Source organism: Saccopteryx bilineata, chromosome 4 (assembly GCF_036850765.1).
Source record: "Saccopteryx bilineata isolate mSacBil1 chromosome 4, mSacBil1_pri_phased_curated, whole genome shotgun sequence".
NCBI classification, from domain to species: Eukaryota; Metazoa; Chordata; class Mammalia; order Chiroptera; family Emballonuridae; genus Saccopteryx; species Saccopteryx bilineata.
The window spans coordinates 2327857-2349003 of record NC_089493.1 but is presented as its reverse complement, the minus strand read 5'-3'; the positions used below and the strand labels follow the sequence as shown (position 1 = coordinate 2349003).

At 57.9% G+C, this 21147-nt stretch overlaps 1 protein-coding gene across 1 annotated transcript; it reads right to left on the bottom strand.

Moving 5' to 3' along the window:
- Positions 1–135: 135 nt before the first annotated feature.
- On the bottom strand, positions 136–10018 carry TMEM179 (transmembrane protein 179). The gene is made up of 4 exons (XM_066276905.1): positions 9626–10018; positions 4458–4595; positions 3369–3447; positions 136–2438 (listed from the first exon to the last, which is right to left on the bottom strand). The coding sequence occupies exons 1-4, from the start codon at positions 9928–9930 to the stop codon at positions 2259–2261; spliced, it is 702 nt and encodes a 233-aa protein (XP_066133002.1). The 5' UTR covers positions 9931–10018; the 3' UTR covers positions 136–2258.
- Positions 10019–21147: the final 11129 nt, after the last annotated feature.

Below are 21147 nucleotides of genomic sequence, written 5' to 3'. Positions count from 1 at the left end.
CCGTGGGCAAGGCCCGCCAGGGGGTGTGCAGACGTGGAAGGGGGGACCCCGGGAGCAAACGCAAAGGCAGCTTTTGACCCTTACGTGACAAGCAGATAAAACACTGAACGGTGAGCTGAAGCGCACCCACATGAGAGGGTCCAGTACTCCCGTTTTTATTTTGACTTCAAGAAATAGATACATTTAAGTTTCAGAATCTTGACTATCAGTTTAGCTAGAAGTAGAATTAAAACACAGATGTCTGTTATCAAAGAGCGGGGAGAAGCGATGGGGGTGGCCCCACGTCAGGTGCCCCGGAAGCCTCCGCTCTCCCTACCTGTCCAGCCCGGGAGGGCCCTTCCCTGACCACTGCAGGCATCCACAGCTCCTGTCCCCATGCCCACCTGCCCCTTCCCGGGAAGCCCCCAGGACCTAGATGTCTGGAGGTGCCCAGGGCAGGCGGCCTGAGACAGACCTGGATGCCCACGACAGCCTGCTCTGCAGGCGATCTGCAGTCAGTGCCAACAGGTGTCTGCAAGCCTGACCACGGGGCTGCCCCAGACCAGCTCCGGGCGGTCCACAGTGCAGACACAGAGCTGGCGGGCCCTTGGGGGCCTCCTGCTCCTCCTTCCGGCCCAGCTGGCTGCTGTCTGGACGGGATGGAGGTGACACCATCCCACCTTCTGCCGGGCACAGGGGTTGGAAAGGGTCCCCACAGCAGCAGACGAGAACTGGCAGGCTGGCCCAGGGAAGACCAGATCTGCGTGTGGGCATCGGAGTCCATCAATGCCCCCCACACACACACTGGCACCAGATTGCCTCTGCAGTGCCGAGACCTTCCTCCCCTGGTCCCAACCTCCACCAGGACACGGGCCAGCACAGCCGCAGCAGGACAAGTGACCAGCTGCCCGCCCAGTCTGCCCACGCCCCGGCCTCCAGCACCTGGTCCAAGCCCAGCTCCACAGCCTCTGAAGGCCCCGACCCCCATTGGGAGCCCAGACCAGCCACCGGCAGAGACACCGGACGGTGGGCGCAGCACAGCACCTCAGGAAGCTGACGGTGCCTAGGCAGCCCCGGGGTGGGGGTGCTCTTACACCTCGGGTTCCCCCTCTTGGTCAGGACACGGATGACAGGATACAGGTGAGGAAGCCAGGGAGCCCTCGAGGGGGTGCCCCTGCCAAGCTGCCCCCAGGCTGTTCCACATGCCACTGTCTGGGCAGTGTCACGCCCTCTAGGGCCTTGTCCTCAGATGGGAAGAAGCTTCCCTCGCCCCAGATGCCGGGCACTGGACCCCCCAGGGGATGGAGGTGCAGAGGAGCTGCTGTCCACGCCTGCTTTGCTGTCGGTCCACCTCTTCCTGTGCACACCCACGCATGCGCACGCGCACACACACATTTTCACACACACTTGTGCCTATGCACACTCATGGGCACACATGCTCACCCCCACGCATGCCCACTTACTCATGTGCTCCTGTGCATACACTCATACACTCATATTGTATGTGCACTAATGTCACGCACACACAGACACCTGGCCCCGCCCTCCGGCAGGCACAGACCCGACCCACTCACAGTGAGACACATACAGGGGTCAGTCCACATGGAGCGCCTCCCAGGACACCCACACCGCCCCACAGCCCCTGCACATTCCGTGCGGAGACCAGGTCTGGACACCTGGGGGCCATGGAGCAGGAGCAGAGGAGACCCAGCCCGGGGGTTTGGGGGACCCCGGGGCTGGAAGGCAAGAACACACACAAGCTCCTTCCTGCACGTGTCCCTGCTCCCAGGTCACAGGGTTCTTGTCCCACACACCATTCAGGAGCAACTGACCAGGGTGACGTGTGGCCATCGTGGACAGGTGGGGTCACTCTGGGAGCACAGAGTACTACAACCTAATCATGCCTAGACTCAGCCAGGCACAGGGCAGAGCCTGGCCCTGATGGCCAGAGGGGTCCGAGCAGCTGGACGCCCTTCCAGCAGGCTTGCCATCCGGGTCCCCCTGGGCAGGTACACGAAGCCCGCCAGAGGTCCTTGTCCTCCCAGGTCCTCTGTGCTCCACCCGCCGGCAAGGGCCAACCCCCACCGGGTCAGCCGCTACGGACACAGCAGGAACCGAGGGGCTAGGGTGAGCAGGGTCACTCACAACGCACAGCGCCAAGGGGACACATGCAAAGCTGTGTGGCAGCGGGGTGGGGGCCCAGGCAGACCCCACAGTCGCTCCCCCGGGGCGGGGCGTGTGCCGCGGGCAGCGGGGAGTCTGGGGCCGCCCGGGTGCGCCTAGATGACGGCGCTCTTCTCCTCCTGGACGGAGGCACGGGGGCCCGGCCGGGCCAGCAGCAGCTCCTTCTCGTGGATCAGGCTGTCCAGCAGGTCCTCCTGGCGGTAGTTGTGGTAGACCTTCAGGAAGGCCAGGACCGTGATGGCCAGCCAGGCCAGCCAGGAGGCCCAGAGGCCGAACTACAGACACAGAAGGCGGAGCAGAGCGCAGGGTCAGGGAGCCGGCCAGACCACGCCCCCTGCTCCGAGCGCCCGCCCACTCCGCCGGCCAGACCACGCCCACTGCTCCGTGCGCCCGCCCACCCCGCCGTCGGGGTCAAGGATGGGACTTGGGAGGGGGGACCAGGAGCTCGGGGTAGGAGGACAGGGACAAGCTCTGGGGGCAGCCTTTTGTTTCCTTCCTCAACCACCACCTCTCCCCAGCCCCCCGTTGTGCAGGTGCTTTGGGAACTCTGCCTTGGACCCTCGGTCCCTCAGCCGGGCAGTGGCGGGCAGCCCAGTCTCCGCCCAGCACTTGGCCGCCCAGCTCCAAGGACAGCTCGTCCCCAGTGGAGCCTCCTGCTGCTGCTACAACAGCTGGCCTCGATCTGCTGTCTCCACTCCACTGAAGGCCTGAGTGGCCTCAACCGGTCCTCATTTGAGGATCCTTGTCCTCAGACACTACCCCGGGCTCCCTCCGTAATCTAATTGTCGAGAATCAGCCCTGAAGCATTTTCTGCTAAATTTCGTGGAGGTATCTCTGGCAGGTTCAGCTCCTCTCAGCAGAGAACCACGGCCCACCAACGTCCAGCCCCCCGGAGGGCTCCGGTAGTGGGAACAGTCCCCAGATCTGCCGGTGGCCAGCGTGGGTCTGCATGGCCAGCCTGAGGTCCAGCGGTGGCCCTGGGGGCCTGGCAAGCACCCTGGAAGGAGCTGCCTCCATCCTGGTACCTCCTCGTTGGGACCTCAGTGCCTCCCGTTGGAACAGATGCAGATAGTGAGGGACAGGCCATCACTGACCACCAGCATGTCCCAACAGGACTGTGCTCCAGCAACCGTGGTGCCCAGACTCCCCCACGGTCTCCTGCAGGGCAGAGCAGGCCGCCCCCTCCTGCCTGCAGCCCCACCCACCTGGGCAATGGCGAACTGATCGTAGAAGCCGGAGTTGTCCACGTTCAGCTCCAGGTCGACGTCCTGTAGCTCTTCACAGCTGAAAGGGCCAGACACAGAGGGAAGGTGACGGCCGGGCCACCACGCGCGGAACACAGCGAGCATCACCTCAAAGGGCAGGGGGCTGTCCCCAAGGTGGGGCAGACAGGAGCCCGAATGCCTCATTTGTGGAGCAGGGACCCTGCGGCCCCAGCCCCCGCCTGGCCGTGGGCGGTGGGAGACACCAGTGCCAGTCTCTGCTGTCCTGCAGACTCTGTCCCTGGTCCCCACTACCCCACGGCCATGAGGAATGGCAGAGTAAACCAGAAAGTGACACCCACAGACCCTGTCGGTGGGCAGGCTGGGCTGGGCTTGGCCTCAGAGTGGGCTCTGGAGGCTTGTGGTCTCCTAAGATGTCAGGACACATGAACAGAAGCATGAAGCCCAGAGAGAGGGAGGCCCAGAGGCCTAGGCTTGCCCTGGAGAGGGCTGGGGGACGGGAGTGAAGGGCTAGAATTGGTGTTTATGAGGAGAAAAAAGCTAGGGCCTCTTTCTAGAGAAGCCCAAGGCCATACCCAGGACCCCCTCCCTCGGCTCTGAGGGCTTTCAGAGAGAAAGTAGGGGCCTGTGGGGGACCCAGTGGGCGGAGCTCAGCTCAAGGTGGCCAAGACCCCACTCCCTGAGGAGAGGCTGCCTGGCCGTGGGGCCCTACCCAGCCACCCACCCTGGGCGCTCAAACCTTCCCACAGCGTGTACCCGAGGCTGCCGTCCAGGCCTCCCAGCCACAGGGCGAGGGACGTGTGGGACGTGATGGAGCAGCTGGAAGCTCCGATCTCCTGGGCCTCCACTGCCCACCCAGAGCCAGCCCGGGGTGCGTGGGGGCCCTGCTGTGAGTGAGGCTGCAGACTCCCTCCCTGGGAAGGAGCTATTGCTGTTGAGGGGCAGGGCCCAGGTAAGGAGCGGCCAGGTGTGCCCAGGTGCGGGCACAGGTGGGATAAGCAAAGCCGCAGGCTCCGACGGGGCTCCGACGCGGGGAGGCCATCCCAGGAGCACCAGGCGGCCCAGACGCACCTGTGAGGCACCGTGCCCTTCTCAGTGATGGCGTCGCACCACATGGTGAAGCCCACGCTCACGATGGTGCTGGCGATGAAGACGAGAAAGACCAGGAAGGCGCTGACCAGCAGGTTCAGGAAGGCGTAGAGGAAGGAGCTGCAGGAGAGCGGGAGAGGGTGGTCACTGAGCACGGGCCCCCGGCAGGGCCCGGCCATGGCGGCAGGGGTCTGGTTTCCGGCGGGAGCGGAGGAGGTCCCCAGTGCTGGCTGGACCCAGGCCGCCCGTCCTGTCCTCTCAGAGATCCAGGAGTGGGAACCTTCGTCACCACCATCTTCCAGAAATTCGGGGGCCAAGACTGAGCCCAAGGCCGCTTGGACCACCGGCACACATGCTGACGAGACGAGACACCCTTCAAGGCCGTTTACCCACATGGTCATCAGCACGGCCGGTCTGGACCTGCATTAGGGGCTTGCTGCTTGACCCTGCTCTGATGAGACCCAAAGGCTGGGCTGTGGCCAGGTGCAGCTGTGCAGACGGAGCTCACATGGGGCTGGGCTGCACTACCCCCAGGGACAGGGGCCTCCCAGGGGCCCCACTGGACACTTCCACCGGCAGCAACCTTTGCTCTCCGAAGCAAGGGGAGGCACGCAGCTGAAACACCCCATCCCGCCAGACTCTCCTGCACCACCCTCTGCAAGCGCCCCCCACCTCGGAATCACCCCCTCAAGATCCCAGTCCTGCAGACGAGCCCCGGGCTGGCCAAGCCTGGATGCTTCTTGAGGCCGTGGGGACTGGGAGGCAGGGACTGTCCCACAGGCGTCTCCCTCAGATGAGGCAGCAGCCCAGAGCCTCCTCGCCCCTGCCGGCAGGTGCAGTGTGAACGTCAGCCTGTCAAACACGGTCTGCGGAAAATGATACGCTTCACGGGGAACGTGGGCTAAACAGGGTCTCAGCCGGAATCTCAGCCACAAAGAAACCTCCAAGCTGCGGTCTCAGCTGGAATCTCAGCCACAAAGAAACCTCCACGCTGCGGTCCCCAACACGGTAACAAGGACCGAGGCAGGGTCCACGCACCACTCACTCAAATCACTCTCTGGGCCTCCGTTTCCCCGCTGGTGACTGTGAAGACTGAGGGCCGTGTGGGTGAAGGACAGAGAGCCGTGGGCCCCGGGCCCGTGCGCCCGTTCCCTCCAGAGGTCGGACCTCCACCAGTCATCAGGGCTGGGCGGGGCTCTCTCTGGAACTCTGAGCATGGGGTTGGGGCCCATGCAGTCCCAGGAGACGGGGTGTGGGAGAGGCTGCTGGGTCACCCTGGGGGACCGGATGCCTGGAGCCTGTGGCTCGGGGAGCCAGCTGTACCCCCGTGGCAGCATGGGGCTGGGCGGGGCTCAGGCTGCGGGAGCCGCCCGGCTCCCTGGAGCTGGTGCTCCGAGGAGTGGAGAGCGTACTCAGAGCCCACACCTGGCATCTCAGCCTTGGGTGGCCGCTCCTCTGCAGGCAAGAACGTGGTAGTCCCAGGGGGGCCCTAGCGAGTCCAAGACTCAGCTCGACTCTGGGTCCAGCCGCCCCATCAGAAAGCTGCCCTCCCACCTCCGAGGGCCGCTTACAACACAGCCTCCCACTGCAGGGACCTCAGGCCTCCGGCCGCCTCCCTATTAAATGAGCGCGATTCGGGTACTCCTCCCAAGACCTTATTCCACAAGACAGGGAAGGTTTGGGCCGCATCAGCCTCCTCCCACTCCTCATCAATTTCCCATCCATTGCCTTGGGCTTTACAGATTTTGGAAGAATTGGGGGTGTCCACAGCCTCACTTGGCCCTGACCCCCACCTCTGCTCCCTTCCCCTTAGGACTGGGGCAGCGGTCAGGACAGGAGCCCGAACACACAGGGTTAAGTCATCTCTCTCCCGCAGCCTCTCAGGGTGCCCTGCCTGAATGTGCCGTCTCCATGGTGACAGCATCCCGGGAAGCCCTGGGAGGCTGAGGCAGGCAGATGGGTTGTTTTAGCCCAGCGCTCCCCAGCTGTCAATCACAAACCACCGCCACCTGGACCCTCACAGGGCTCCGCTCTGGCAAAGCTGCCCAGGCCCCCTGGCCCGCGGCTCACCCTCAGCCAGTCCATCTGCCCGGAAATAGTGAGCCCCCCAGGAAGCCACAGGTGCCAGACCCCCTTCTCATTCCTTCGGTCAGCAGCCAGGGTGCCCTGTGCAGAAAACTGCCCCTTTACATCCCTGGGCAGGCCCCCCTTTGCACAGGGACACACTGCACGAGGAGGCGGCTGGCAGCACAGACGCAGTGGCTGACCCACGAGCTCGGGACCCAGCCGTGGGCTCCTCACAGAGACCACCGGGTAGGGCTCTGCCCTCGGTCCTGTTGGGGTCCTGGCCTGTCTGTGACGTCAGACTCATAAGAGAATTAGTGTGTGCACTGACCCTGAGCAGCGGGGCCTTCTAAAAGCCTGACTGCGATGGGGCAGTGGTCTCTCGGTAGGGTGGACATTCAGGGCTGCCAGTGACCCTGGGAGCCCTCGTCCATCACATGACCTCACTCTAACTGCCCTTGCCGGCTCCTGGGCGTCCGGCACCGCCTGCTGGCCCAGCTCTCGTTCGCCTGATCTATGCGGACTGACCAACAACCACTCCGGGATTGGCTTCTCTGGTTGACCGTGGCTGGATGAGGCTGACCCTCGTGGGGGCAGGCAGCTGCACCACCATGTGGCCTTGGACAGTAATTCCTGGAGGCCAAGCAGGACACTGCGCAGCAGATGTCTCTGGAGAAGAGAAAGCTGGCCCCAGCCTTGGCTGCCACCATCAAAGCCTGACAGAGGTCACGGTGGTGGCACAGGTGAGTCCTCAGAAGGGACGCAAAGGGACAGAAAACCTGAAACGTTCCTCCACCCAGGCCACGTTCCTGGGAGCACGAGCGCCCGGTGTCCTGGGCCGATGAGCACAGTGACCAGTGACAGAGCACGGGGGGGGGGGGGGGCAGGAAACTCCCAGCACCTCAGCTTCCTGTCTCATGACGGGGACAATGATGGCAGCCCCTCCGAGCTGACGGGCACCTTTCTATGAGATGACAAAAGGCAGGGCTGTTGTTCTGATTTCCCCGGGTTTGCCACCCAGCTGGCGTGAGGTGGGCAGCCCTGAGTGACCAGGACTCCTGTCTCCCAGGCTCTTCGCTCCCCTGCCTGCTCCCCCGCCCCCGGCCTCTGAAGGTCTGTCCTCACTCTAAAATCACCTCACGCTAAGTCACACGGGCTGGACCTCACCTGGACACTACCACGTGTCCTCGCCAGCAGGACTCTCTGAATGCCTTGAGGCGGCTTGTCTGTGGAGACAAGCTGAACGATGGGCACGAGCTGATGGCCAAACCACAGCCCCCCACATGACCTGTGTACCCCGTCCTCAGCTTCCCAGACAGAGGGGACCTCGACCTGCCCAGCCTGCTGACCGTGCCATCCTCTTCCTCAGACCCCACGTCATATTCAGAGACACTTCTCCTGCCCCAACCTGCACAAAGACACTAATTGGGGTAACACCCGGGCATGGCCATGTAGGAGCAAATGACGTCTCAAATGTGTCCTCAGGGCAGACTACCACCCTGGGATGGCCTTGGGGTCACTTTAAGCAAAGCCCCAGCCCCACAGCACCTGGAGGCTTCCCCAGGCTGACATGTGACTTCCTGCAGACCCCAAATCCAGAACTTCAGTGAAGTGGGCCGAGTCCTGTCCCCAGAAACATGTATCCAAGTCCTCAACCCTGTTATCTAGGAATGTGACCTTATTTGAAAATAGGGTCTTTACAGATGTCATTAAGCTAAAGACCTCCGAATGAGGGCATCCTGGACTTAGGGTGGACTCTAAGTCCAATGAATGGAATCCTTATAAGAATATAAGCCCTGGCCAGTTTCTCAGTGGTAGAGCATCGGCCTGGCATGTGAAATGTCGTGGGTTTGGTTCCTGGTCAGGGCACACAGAAGCCACCATCTGCTTCTCCACCTCTCTCCCCTTCTCTCTCTCTCTCTCTCTCTCCTTTTCTCTTTCCCTCTTGCAGCCATAGCTTGAATGGTTCAAGCATGTTGGCCCCAGGCACTGAGGATGGCTCCATGGCCTCCACCTCAGGCACTAAAATAGCTCAGTTGCTGAGCAATGGAACAGCTGGCCCCAGATGGGGAGAGCATCACCCAGTAGGGGGTTGGTTTGCCGGGTGGATCCCTGTCTGCCTCTCTGCCTCCTGCGAAGAAGGAGGAGTAGGAGGAGGAGAAGATGGTGGTAAGAGTCAGAGAGAAGAGACCACGTGAAGACAGACACAGAGATGGACGTGATAAAACCCCCAGACAAGGAACAGTGACCAGAAGCTAGAGTCAGGGAAGTGGTTCTCCCTCTGGAGGGAACTAGCCCCATTGACACCTTGATTTTGAACTTCTGGCCTCCAGAACCATACGCACAGGGTGCTGAGATGTCACCCTTCTTCTGGGCGTATCACCTCAGCCCCAGGTGAGCCGCAACCCACCTGCTTCCAAACCAGTGCCAGGGCAGGAGAAGGTGGAGAGGAGGCCAAGAGGAAGGGAGGTCGTGAGGACAGAGCAGGGCCCTGGCACACCTGCATCCTCTCATCCCCAGCCCAGGACTCGAGGGGCTTCCTTCCATTAGCCTTTTCTGGACGGGGGATGAGGGGAGGCCTCCCCAGTACGCACCACCTGGTCTCGGGCCTGCGCTCTGCTTGGGGTGGGTACGCCATGGACCGATCCAGGTGGTCCTTCGCAGTACCCACCCCAAGCAGAGCGCAGGCCTGAGACCAGGGGGTGGAGATGTCCGCGGTGCTGACAGGTACGGCCGGTCTGAGCCCGCGAGGAAGGCGCAGGTGTGCTCGGGATGCCGGTGCCATATCTACACCCGGGACGGCGTGGAGGAGGGTGGCAAACGCGTGGAAGCGGGATGCGATGAGCACTAGGGAAAGTACGCACTGGGTCCGCACGTTGGACGGATGAGCGGCACGGCCCTGGGTTCTGCGTGCAGACAAAGGGCAGCGTGCGTGCCAGCGCTGAGCGCCCAGGACTGAGATTTCCGGGTCTGCGCGCTCCCAGGGAACGGAGAGCCTGGGGGAGCGCTGTGGGCCCGGGCAAAGCGCGGTGCCCGGGCCGAGGGCCGCGTGGGTGGGGCCGGACGGCCGCCAGGCGCCTACTTACCCCTCGTGTCCCTTGCAGAGGAAGAAGAGCGTGCGCCAGGCGTGCGCGGCGGCGAGCAGCAGCGAGAGCAGGCTGGCGAGCAGGCTGAAGCGGCAGGCGGCCGGCGGGCCCCACTCCTGCACCGTGAAGCGCTCGCGCTCCTGCACCGTCAGGTTGGCGCTCAGCCACATGCCCTCGGTGAAGAGCAGGCAGCGGCCGCGGAAGTCGTGGCCGTTCTCGGACAGCGGCACCACCACCACGAAGCTGAACAGGAAGGCCAGGAAGTAGCAGACGCACTGCGCCAAGAGGAAATGGTTGAGCGCCATGGCCGCAGGAGGCCCGCGGGCTGGGGGGCCGGGGAACCGGGAGCCGGGAAGCCGGGGCCACCGGAGTCTCCGGGCGCCGCGCGCAGGCCGGGCCGGGGCCGCGCGGGAGGCTGCGCAGTGGCGGCGCCGGCGGGTCCTCCGCGCCCCGCCCGGGATGCGTGCGCAGCAGCCGAACCCGGGCCTCGCCTGAGGTCAGCACCACGGACAGCTCCCGGGGGCGGGAGGGCGGTGAAAGGAGACCCTTGTGTGGGTGTGGGCCACGCAGGTGGGAGAAAGGCTGTCCCCATGGAGAGTCAGGATGGAAACCGGGAGAGGGAACAGGAATATTAGTAGGTTGGCTTATTCAAGACCCGACTTTGTGCCGTCAGGTGACCTGGGCTGGTTCTGAATCCCCAGGTCCCCATTAGCGGAAGGAAAGGCGAGAAGGGAGACATTCTGGAGGGCCTGGGCAAGAAGCCACAGCGCGGGTGGGAATGAAGTTTGCAGTCCAGGCCTGTGGGGCTCCTGGAGTGAGTGTGGGGCAGGGAGGACAGAGAGCAAGGCAGCTGGGGTCAGTGGGAACGGTTCAGAGGTCATCCGCGCAGGGACGGGTGGTGAGGCCCCTGACGTCGGGAGGAAGGCGTGGGTTCGGGGAGTTCTTTGTGCTTCTGCAGCAGGCCCTCAGCGGGGACATCTGTTACATCGCTGGATGGACGCAAGCCTGGCCCAGAGTTGATACTTGTAGGATAAATAATGGATGTCCCAGCACCTCATTAAGACAGCCTTGGCCGAGATGGAATCTGCTGACGCATTCATTAATAGAATTAATGCCTTTCCTAATTCCCTTTAAAGCTAAGTCACGCTTGGTCCCAATTCCCAGAGGGAGGAAGCAGCGATATTTGCTCCTTCTAAAACAAATGGCCAAATGGTTTTTAAAAAATCACATCAGCACGTTTTTTTATTTTTTTATTTTTTTTCCAGCACTGAAAAGTGTTTTTGTTTTACTGCAAAACTAATATAATATATGCTCATTTTTAAAGTCGAGCAATATACAGATGTATAAAATAAAAAAGACAAAGTCCCTTTCTCGTCCCCACCCCAACCCTGCCACTCCAGGGTGACCAGTGTGAACAGCCTGGCAGTTCACTTTTCTAGACGTGTTGCTTACCACATATGGGCACGCCCACAATGCACACAAGTGCTTCAAACCACACGTACAGTCCTGCGAGTGGGCTCCTTTACTCAACAACACATCACAGACGTTATTCCCCGCCTGCATCCAACCCTGTTTTGTTTTCCTTAATAACTACATGATACGCCTTCACCAGGATGACCCCACCGTTTGCCTCGCTGTCCCTCATTAGGGTGGGTGTCTGATGTCTTCGACTTTTGCCATTTCCAATACTACCGAGTGAAGCTCCTTGTCCCTCTGCGCCTGGGCACTTGGGTGGGTCTTTCTTATAAGAGAACTTCTTAGAAATGACATCGCTGGGTCATGGGGTACCACATTTTAAGTGTTGACAGAGGACCAGTCGCCCAGCCGGTATCTAAAGACGTACAAGTTTGCCTTCGCTCTCCAAAACTGAGAAATAGCCGTTGTTTTGCAATGCTATCCGTCGTTCACACGGAGAAAAACGTCCCTCAGCAGGATTTGTCCTGTGTGAATTGCACACTCAGCCTGCAGCCACTTTAATGCATACATGGTGACAGCAGACCCTCGCTGGGCGGAAACACTCGGGGCACTACTGTTGAGTGTACCCCAATTCAACCAAAGAGAGCCCACGTGGGAAATTCTGTCCCGCCCAAAGTCAGGCAACCCCGAGTGGAAACCCTATCCCTCCATGATGCAGAATGTTGACTAATTTGAACATTTTGAAGGTGTTACACTTGAGGTTTTGGCCCCCCCAAAAAATGACATCTTGACAAGTGGGAAGGAAGTGACCAATGGGAAAAGTACAGAATAAAAAGGAACGAGTAGTAAATATCCTCCATCTTTTTTAAAAAGGGCTTTTTTTTTTTTTTTTTTTTTTTTTTTTTTTTGCCCTGGCTGGATAGCTCAGTTGGTTAGAGTATCGTCCTGAAGCACAGAGGTTGCCGGTTCAACCCCAGTCAGGGCACACGGAGGAAAGGATTGATGTTCTCCTCTCTCTCTCTCTCTCTCCCTTCCTCTCTTTCTAAAAAAATTTTTTTTTTAATTTGAAGCACTTTTAGAGGTTCCATTTCACCTTCACGTGTCAGGGAATTCTTTGTTATTGAAATAATTACAATCTATTATTGAAAATATATGGGAAACTCCAAAATTCTTTTTTTTTTTTTTTAATCAGCATTACATTATGGTAAAGCTTCATTAGACTAGTGAGGGAAAGAAAATAACAAGAAATTTTATTTACAAATGCTAATGTAAAAAAATTTTTTTTTGAGAGAGAGAGAAGCAGTTGAGAGAGAGACAGGAACATCGATCTGCTCCTATATGTGCCCTGACCCGGGAATTGAACCCATAACCTCCACGCTCCGGGATGAGGCTAAAGCCAACCCAACTATCTGGCCAGGGCTTAATTATTTTATTTATTGATCGTTTTTTAGAGAGACAGAGAGAAGAAGGGAGAGAGGGAAGAGGGGGAAGGGAAGCATTCACTTGTTGTTCCGCTCAGTCGAGCATTCACTGGTTGCTTTCCATGTCTGCCCTGACTGGGGATCGACCCGCCACCTTCTCATTTCAGGACAACGCTCTTAACCAACTGAGATGACCGGCCAGGGCTGAATGTAAAAATTTTAAAGAAAACATTTGCACATTGTATGTATAGATCTCAGTATTTGAAGAAAAATAAGAAAATCTAAACTAGTAGAATTTATTACAAATGTAAAAACAGCTCAGCTTTAGGAATTCTATCGACAATCTATTACATCAACTTAACTGCAAATTACTTTGTCAAAGAATGCCCAGAAAGCATTTCATACAGTTGACTACCCATTCCTTTTTTTTTTTTTAATGTGTAAAATAAAAAGAAAATGACCTTACTATGATATAGACTACCTTCAACCAACGTCAGAATCCTGCACCTTTGCCGAGTGGCCAGTCCCCTCCGCTGCTGCCAGCCCGGCGGCGTGCAGACGCGGAGCATCCCAGGGCTGTAGTGGCACCTGAGGACCAGAGGGGCAGAGCATGACCCTGACCCGGCTCAGACGTTTCTCAGGAGCTGTGGTTGCACAGGGAGCCTTTGCTTTGAAAGGACAGGTGTACGCGAATGTTTACTGTGGAAACAGCCAGGATGTGTGTGAACTAGGGAGAGGCTTGATGGTTTCTAGAGCCTCCTGGTAATGAAAACTGATACACGATTGAATAGAAGGGGCCAGATCTGCAGGTATTGGCTTGAAGGGTGACCTGTCATAGAATTAAATCTATAAAAGCAATCTGCAGAGTAATAAGTATAATATTACCACATTTTATACATAAAACGTCTGCCCTTCCTGCGCCCCGAGCTTGCCCTGTCAGATGACCAGGCACCCCACGCCCGAGGGACGTCCCTCTCAGCACCCCGGGGCCAGACGACCTCTCACCGTCGGGGGGGTGGGGGCAGACGACCTCTCACCGTCCTCAGGACTCCACAGCCCGACCACACGGGAGGAATGTGAAACCAGCCACTTTCTTTCTTTTTTTTTTTTTTTAACGGGAAGAAATTTATATCCCAGGAAACCAAGAGAAGAAATAAAAAACTGCCCTGTTCGACCATTAGAAGGCCAATGGCAAGGCATCCAATGTGTGCACATAGGCAAAGACATCGTTCCTGGAAAAGTGCAAATTGCTACTTCGCCGCATGTAAATGAACCGTTAATTGCTTTTTTTTTGCAAACAATATTTATGCAAATGGCCCCACACTCTGTGGAGCTGCACAGATGAGGCATTCACAGGCACACTTGTCACCACCTTCCTTTCATCTGCGGAGCGGAGCCGCGGAGCGGCAGCAGCCCCCACCCCCGTCCCCCAGCGCCCTGCAGCCCCTCTCGGGCACCTCCCCTCCGTCCCACACTCCCTGGGAAGACTCCAGGTGTCCCTGCGTCCTGCCTTCCGCTCCTGAGGGTCCTGCTCTCAGACTCCCTCCGTCCCCACGTGGAGGCAAAGACCTCCGCGCTCGCCCTCCATCAAGGGCGAAGCAGCCGCCTCGGCTCCGTCACAGAGTCAGCGGACAATCCAGGAGCTCGGGGGAACGTTTTTCCCGGGCACATCACAATTCTAATTAGTAAGAGAAGGGACTAGTTTCTCCAACGAGATGAATCACGAGAGGAAATAAATTCAACGGGTTCTTAAAGATGTGAGAAGGGTGTGACAGCCACTCCCCATAAGGAAGTGTGCCTTCGCCTGCGCCTCAGTGGACATCAGGGCACCAACGCCTAGGTCTAGGGCCGTGTGCCCCCGCCCCCCAGAGAGCCCAGAGTCAGGACGGATCAAAAGGACAAACAGAAACACTTTCACGCAGCAGACAGGAGTGCCCCAGCCTCAGGAAAGAACTGCCAGCAAAAAAAAAAAAAAAGAAAAGGCAAGAAAATGGAAAACAGTCCCAGCAGGCAACCGCACCCCTTTGCAGAGAGTCACTGGGGCGGGTGGAGAGAGCAGAGTGGGGGTGGGCACAAACCCACCCACGGAGCTGTCCTCGGAACAGAGCGGCCGCCCTGAGTGTGCAGGACACAAGTGTCCCGCAGAGCGTCGCTGACTACAGGGCCGGGTGTGAAAGCGTGAGCAAGCGACTCGAGGTGGCCCCTCCGAAAGGCAAGCCTACGACAGAAGCCGAAAGCACAAAGGGAAGGAGCCAGGCCCCCTAGGAACTAAGTGGCAAAGGCGAAAGGGAGTGGGGGGGGGAGTTTCAGGTCCTGTTGGGCAAACGGAACCCGAAACTGGGTGAACACACCTCCACCCCACCCTACCCCTCTCACCACGAAAGGGCAGGTCGTTAAAGAAACTCGACTTTGCCCACACCAATGGAAGAGGCACTGAATCAGTAATCTCGCAAGCCACCCGAAATCCACAAAAGGAACCAGGGGAAAAGAAATGGTCTATTCAAAGTGGCTACAAACATCAGAACGTGAAGATCAGCACGCCTCGGCTGACACGGAGCCCCCTCCTGCAAGGAAATAAAACGCATCGGAACCTGTGAGATGATACCCCAAACCGATTTAGACACACTCACCAGGGACTCCGGGGACCTGAAAACCCATCTCGAGCCTGACATATGAAATCCAGGAACGCAGAAGACAAAAGCAGGAAGGAGGGAAAACAAGGCTGCAACCGGAAAACAAGTGGAGGGGCAGGCACCGTCGCCACAGCAGCTGGGAGGACGGAACCCAGCTGCCGGGACGAGTGGACATAAAGAAAGGCAGGCAGGACTGGCCAGGCGGTGGCGCAGTGGATAGAGCGTTGGACTGGGATGCAGAGGACCCAGGTTCAAGACCCTGAGGTTGCCAGCTTGAACACGGGCTCATCTGGTTTGAGCAAAGCTCACCAGCTTGGACCCAAGGTCGCTGGCTCGAGCAAGGGGTTACTCGGTCTGCTGAAGGCCCACGGTCAAGGCACATATGAGAAAGCAATCAATGAACAACTAAGGTGTCGCAAAGAAAAACTGATGATTGATGCTTCTCATCTCTCTCTGTTGCTGTCTGTCTGTCCCTATCTATCCCTCTTTCTGACTCTTTCTCTGTCCCTATAAAAAAAAAAGAAAGAAAGAAAGGCAGGCAGGACGGTGAGAACGACGGATGGAGGGAGACCGTGGAAAAGAGGACGGAGGTAATCATGAGAATAAAAATGCAAACCCTTAAAAAACAACCTGACCAGATGGTGGCGCAAGTGTATAGAGTGTTGGTCTGAGATGCAGAGGACCCCGGTTCAAAATCCTGAGGTGGCTGGCTTGAGCACAGGCTCATCTAGCTTGAACATAGGCTCGCCAGGTTGAGCGTGTGATCATAGACATGACCCCATGGTCGCTGGCTTGAAGTACAAGGTCACTGGCTCAGCTGTAGTGCCCCCCCCCCGCCCTGGTCAAGGCACATATGAGAAAGCAATCAATGAACAACTAAGGTGCCACAATGAGTGGATGCTTCTCATCTCTCTCTCTTCCTGTCTGTCTGTCCCTGTCCGTCTCTTCTGCTAAAAAAAAAAACTAAATAAGCTGAGATCACACGTCACGTGGCAAATATGACAGCACACACAAAATTATAAAACCCTAAAAGAGCAGACAAACATATGAGTCATTTTAATAAATGCTGGTGGGCTCGGCTCACCTATTAAAAGAAAATCCAAGGACACGCTGTGCGCAGGAGACACACCTGGAACACGGTGACTCAGCTGAAATGGAAGGGGCGGATTAAAGTAAAGGAAGAGGAGGAGGACAGAGGCCCTAAGAGGGGAGGACCCTGAGCTCAGACGACGCGGAATTCAAGACAAAAGGCACGCGACGTGACAAAGAAGGACTTTTTAACACAAGAGGACACAACTCCCAACACAATTATAAGTTTCGCGACAGCAACCACCTTAGGAAGCAAAGCCTCTAAATTGCAAGGAGTCACCGGGGCACGCTGAGGACAGACGTCACCGCAGCCCCAGGACCAGACAGATCAAGTGCACGAGAAAAGGACCCTGTCTCAGTGCAGGTCTCCAGGATGCAGGTGGGAAGTCAGGGGCACAGGAGGTTTGAGGGGCACCTGCTAGAAATAAAGGGGGGGACCCCGCATTGGACAGGGAGGACCTCAGACTGGGACAGCTCAGACACCGTCTCCACCCTCCGCTGCGGGTTTCAAAGCACAGCCTGCGCATCAGAGGCACCCACGGGGATAAAACGGGCCAGGTCCTGTCGCCCCACCTGGCACTGCCGTCGTCTCGGGTGCCCGGGAGGAATGTGACCTAACGGTCTCCTCATGGCTGAGCCACGGGCTCTTTCTGGAAGGGACATCCAGGTGACACACCTCCTGGTGCCACCTAAGGAAACAGAAGACATAAACGCACAGTAGGCAGAGTTTGTGGACATGTTTTCTATTCATGCACACGCACTCATGTACACACACACGCATGCACACGTGCTTGCACATAGGCACACATGCAAGCACACAGGTGCACACACATGCACACACTCAGATTTAAGCCTGCAGAACACCAAATCCACCTTCTCGTGGAACAGTCACCAAAAAAATGTATCCTATACCAGGTCACAAAAAAGCAGAAATTATTGACAAAAATGTATATTTTTTTATAAATATTTATATATATACATTCATATTTTTTTAAAGGCTATTTCACCTGGAGATTTTAAAAAATCTATTAAACAATCCTTGGGTGAAAGTAGCAGTTGCAACTCCACATCAGGCTCTGTGGGATAGAAAGCAGTGAGCAGAGGACAGCTGTGCACTCTGACCACTTTCATCCACAAACAGGAAAGAGCGGAGAGAGGGGTAACATTCCCAACCCAAATAACGAGAAAAAGAACCATGGAGCAACCCGACAGGCAGCTCAAGGAATCGAGTGATAAAGATAAAAGTAGAAAGTAATGAGGTAGAGAACAGAAAACCCCTGGGCCTAATGGAGAAATCAAAATCCTAAATTGTTTAATTAACAAAATAGGCAAAATCGCTAGCGTACCTTAAGATAAAATAAGAAAGGTCACTTACACGAAGTCAAGTCAGAAATGACCAGAAAGCAATAACCGTTGGAGCGGAAGGAACGCTTAAAACCAAGGGACCGGTCCGCAGACGTCTACGCCGATAAAACTCACAACCTTGATGTTACAGGTTAGAGGGTGTCCCCCTCCCCCATCAAAAACACGATGAGGTTCTTTGAAGTCCCAGCACCCCAGAATGTGACCTGATTTGAAAACAGAGTCTTTGCCAGCATATTAGTTAAGACAAGGTCCCCTTAACACTCCCCTGAACTCATCAGACGGAGGAGGTTGGGCCGTCACCCAACATGACAGGTGTCCCTGTAGGGAGAGGAGGTTTGGGTACAGATACACATGGGTGGAAGATGCCATGTGACCACGGAGGCAGAGACAGGAGTAATGCATCTACCGTTACAAAATATCACAGATGGGCGGCTTACACGACGGACATTTATTTTGCACAGTTCAAGAGGCTGGAAGACCAAACCCAAGGTGTCAGCAGGGCTGGTTTCCCCTCAGGACCCTGCCCCGTGCCATGCAGGAGGCTGCCTTCTCTTGCTTCAGTGGGGTGTGTGCCCCCCGTGGGTCCACAAGGTCAACCCGCTTGACCATTTCCCATCTCTCCTTGTCCTCACTCGTTTGCAGAATCATTAATCAGGGTACAGGCGACTGCTGAGGACTTGACATGGCAGCAACCGGTTCCGGCAACGCAATTTTAATATTTGCTTTGTGTTAATTCAAATTGAGACAGCTCTGTTGCGGCTAGCAGTTCCGTGTTGGCCGGGTGGGTGATGGAGGTTGGTGTGTTTGACCGACGGCCCTGGGAACACCTGGCCTCCCTCCTGGAAAACACCCAGGTCGGCATCCACCCCGCCTCATGCCACGCGCACAGGTAAGTTCCACCTGGGCCGAAGACCAGCACGTGAGAGACAACACGGTGAGACCTGGAGAAGAAAGCGGGGAGAGGGCTCTCACGCCGCTGGTGAGGACAACGTGCTCTTCAACAAGGCGTCACGATAAGACGCAACGAGGGGTCCTGCGCTCCGTCTGTCCAGGTTCCAGGTAAACCTCTGAGTGTCAGAAGCAAACCGCCCAGAGTGAGGAGCAGACACAGGCTTGGAGAAAACCTTTGCCGTGGGCGCCCCGAATAGAGCAGTATAGATTCCAGCCTGAACAGGCAGTGGCGTGGTGGATAAAGCATCAACCTAGGGATGCTGAGGACCCAGGTTCAAAACCCCAAGGTCACCAGCATTGAGTGCGGGCTCATCGGGGCTTCAGCGCAGGATCATCAAAATGACCCCGTGGTCGCTGGCTTAAGCACAAAGGTCACGGACTTGAAGCCTAAAGGTCGCTGGCTTGAGCCAGGGGTCACCAGCTCAGCTGAAGCCCCACAGTCAAGGCACCTATGAGAAAGCAATCAATGAACAACTAAGGTGCCACAGCTTATGAGTTGATGCTTCTCATCTCTCTCCCTTCCTGTCTCTCTCTCTCTCTCTCAAAAAAAATAAATAAATAAATAAAATAAAAAAATTAAAAAAAAGAATTAGATTCCAGAATGTATGCAGACAACCCAGATGGAAAAGTGAGCGAGGAGACGGTTAATGGGACCGCGGGTACCTGTCACCTTTTGGTCCTGCACGTGGCATCCTGCCTGGGGGGGAGAGGGGACACAAACTTCCCTGAAGTCTCGGCCTTGGCTGTCACCCCATCAGCATGGCCGGGGGGCAACTACTGTCACTTGCCAGGCACTGAAGTCACCACCTGGTTCTTGACAAAATTCAGCCTAACCTGTGCCTGAGAACAAGTCAGGTAAAAGGTCGCAGCTGTGGACTGTGCCACGGGGCTCTGCGGAGGCAGGTGGCTGCCAGGCCGCCCCGCCCTGGCCCGGGGTCTCCGAGGCAGTCTGGGAGGCAGAGACCACGAGCAGGGCCGGCTCTGAGCCCAGCAGGGCAGGGAGGTCTGGGGACGTGTCCACGCAGTGACACCCAGGGGTGAGCAGCTGGCCCTGCAGACAGGCGGACCCTCTCTCCACCGCCTCCTGGGTGTCCCACTCACACGTCCAGCTGACCTTGGCCAGGACTGGGCCTGCCCTGCTGTGAGCGGACTGAGGCCAGCACCTTGATAGCCTGATTGAACCCTAATGACTTCCCATCTCCAAGGATGGCCAGGGACATCTGGAAGGACATGATTCGGTCCACAGCCCCGTCCCCGGCGCCCGGCACGCCGCTGTCCCTCAGTGCCTCTGTGAGGCACCCAGCATGGTCCCAATCCGGCACCCGCGGGCGGGGAAGCAGGGTGGCGCTACCTGGGAGCACGCCCACCAGGGCAGCCCAGCACCCCAGCCCGGAGGAGCCCCAGCATCGTCCCACCACTCGGGACACTCACAGGAGGCCAGCGGCAAGCAGAGCCCCCCAGACGGCAGCCCACGCTTCTGGGCGGGGCTTCTCCTCTGGGGCCCTGCAGGCCGGAATGGGGGGTGGGGCTGGGGGTGGAGGGACCACCCTCTCTCCACAGGAGACACTGAGTCCCTCCCACAGTGGAAGGGAGCTTTGTGACCACAGCGTTGGTCCCTCTGTCCTCCCAACCTTCTATCCCACACACCTCAGCCATCAGGGCAGGTCTGGGAAGGGCCCGCTGAGCAGATGGAAACAGCAGCCTCCTCTCCTGCTCATCTGTGGGTTCCCCAGAGACCCCCCTCAGGGACCTCCAGCTGCTCCCACCTCTCCCACACATGACCCAGAGGCCCCTTGGCCCACGCCTGCACACCTCCAGCCTCTTTCCACGGAGGCCGCCCCACCCCGTGGGAGCTCTCCTAGGGTTCTCGTCCACCCCACCACGACTGCCCTCTTCTGGGGTGCACGGGGCTCCCGGGACGGCTGCCCGAGGTCCACGCGCACCGCAGGGAAGAGAACTGAGGCCGCGTTCTCCTTCACGCGCTGGTGGGGGGACCCGCAGACGCGCCCTTCCCCCACCCGAACGAAAGCACCTTCCCGCGGACTTGGAGTTTAATGGTTCACACGGGCTCCTCTCTGAGCTGCTGCTTTTGATTTCATGGCTAACTGAGTAGTATATATACAAGGGCCGGGCTGGAGACGTCCACGAGAGAGCAGGGGTGATGGCCGTGCGGGGACGCGTAAATTCTCCCGCGCACACCTCGGGCCGCTGCCCATCAGCCCGGGCCATCCGTCACCCCCGCTGACCTTTCCGCTCCTGCCGGGCGCCCACGCGGTTGAGAAACGTGCCTGTGTTCAGCCGGGATGAGGCTTTATAACTTTTATATGCAAATCAATAAAAAGCCTTCTGCTATCTTATTTAAATCACTGAATAATTAACGAGGTGGGGCCCCACCTCCTGTTCTCAGCCCACCGCTGGAAATGAGAGCCGGCCCCAAGCACTCAGGTCTGGCGTAGGGCCAGGCCCCCACCCGGGAGTGGGCGGGGGCACTGTGACTCTGGGGCCTGGGGGCTGGCCTGTGTTGGGGGGGGGTCTCCTCCTCACTCAGCAACCTGAGACTGCCTCTTTGGGGAGGTGGTCTGACCAATGACCTTAGCCAGCCCCATTACGGCCCCTAACCTTGACCCCAGAATGCCCCCCCTTAGTC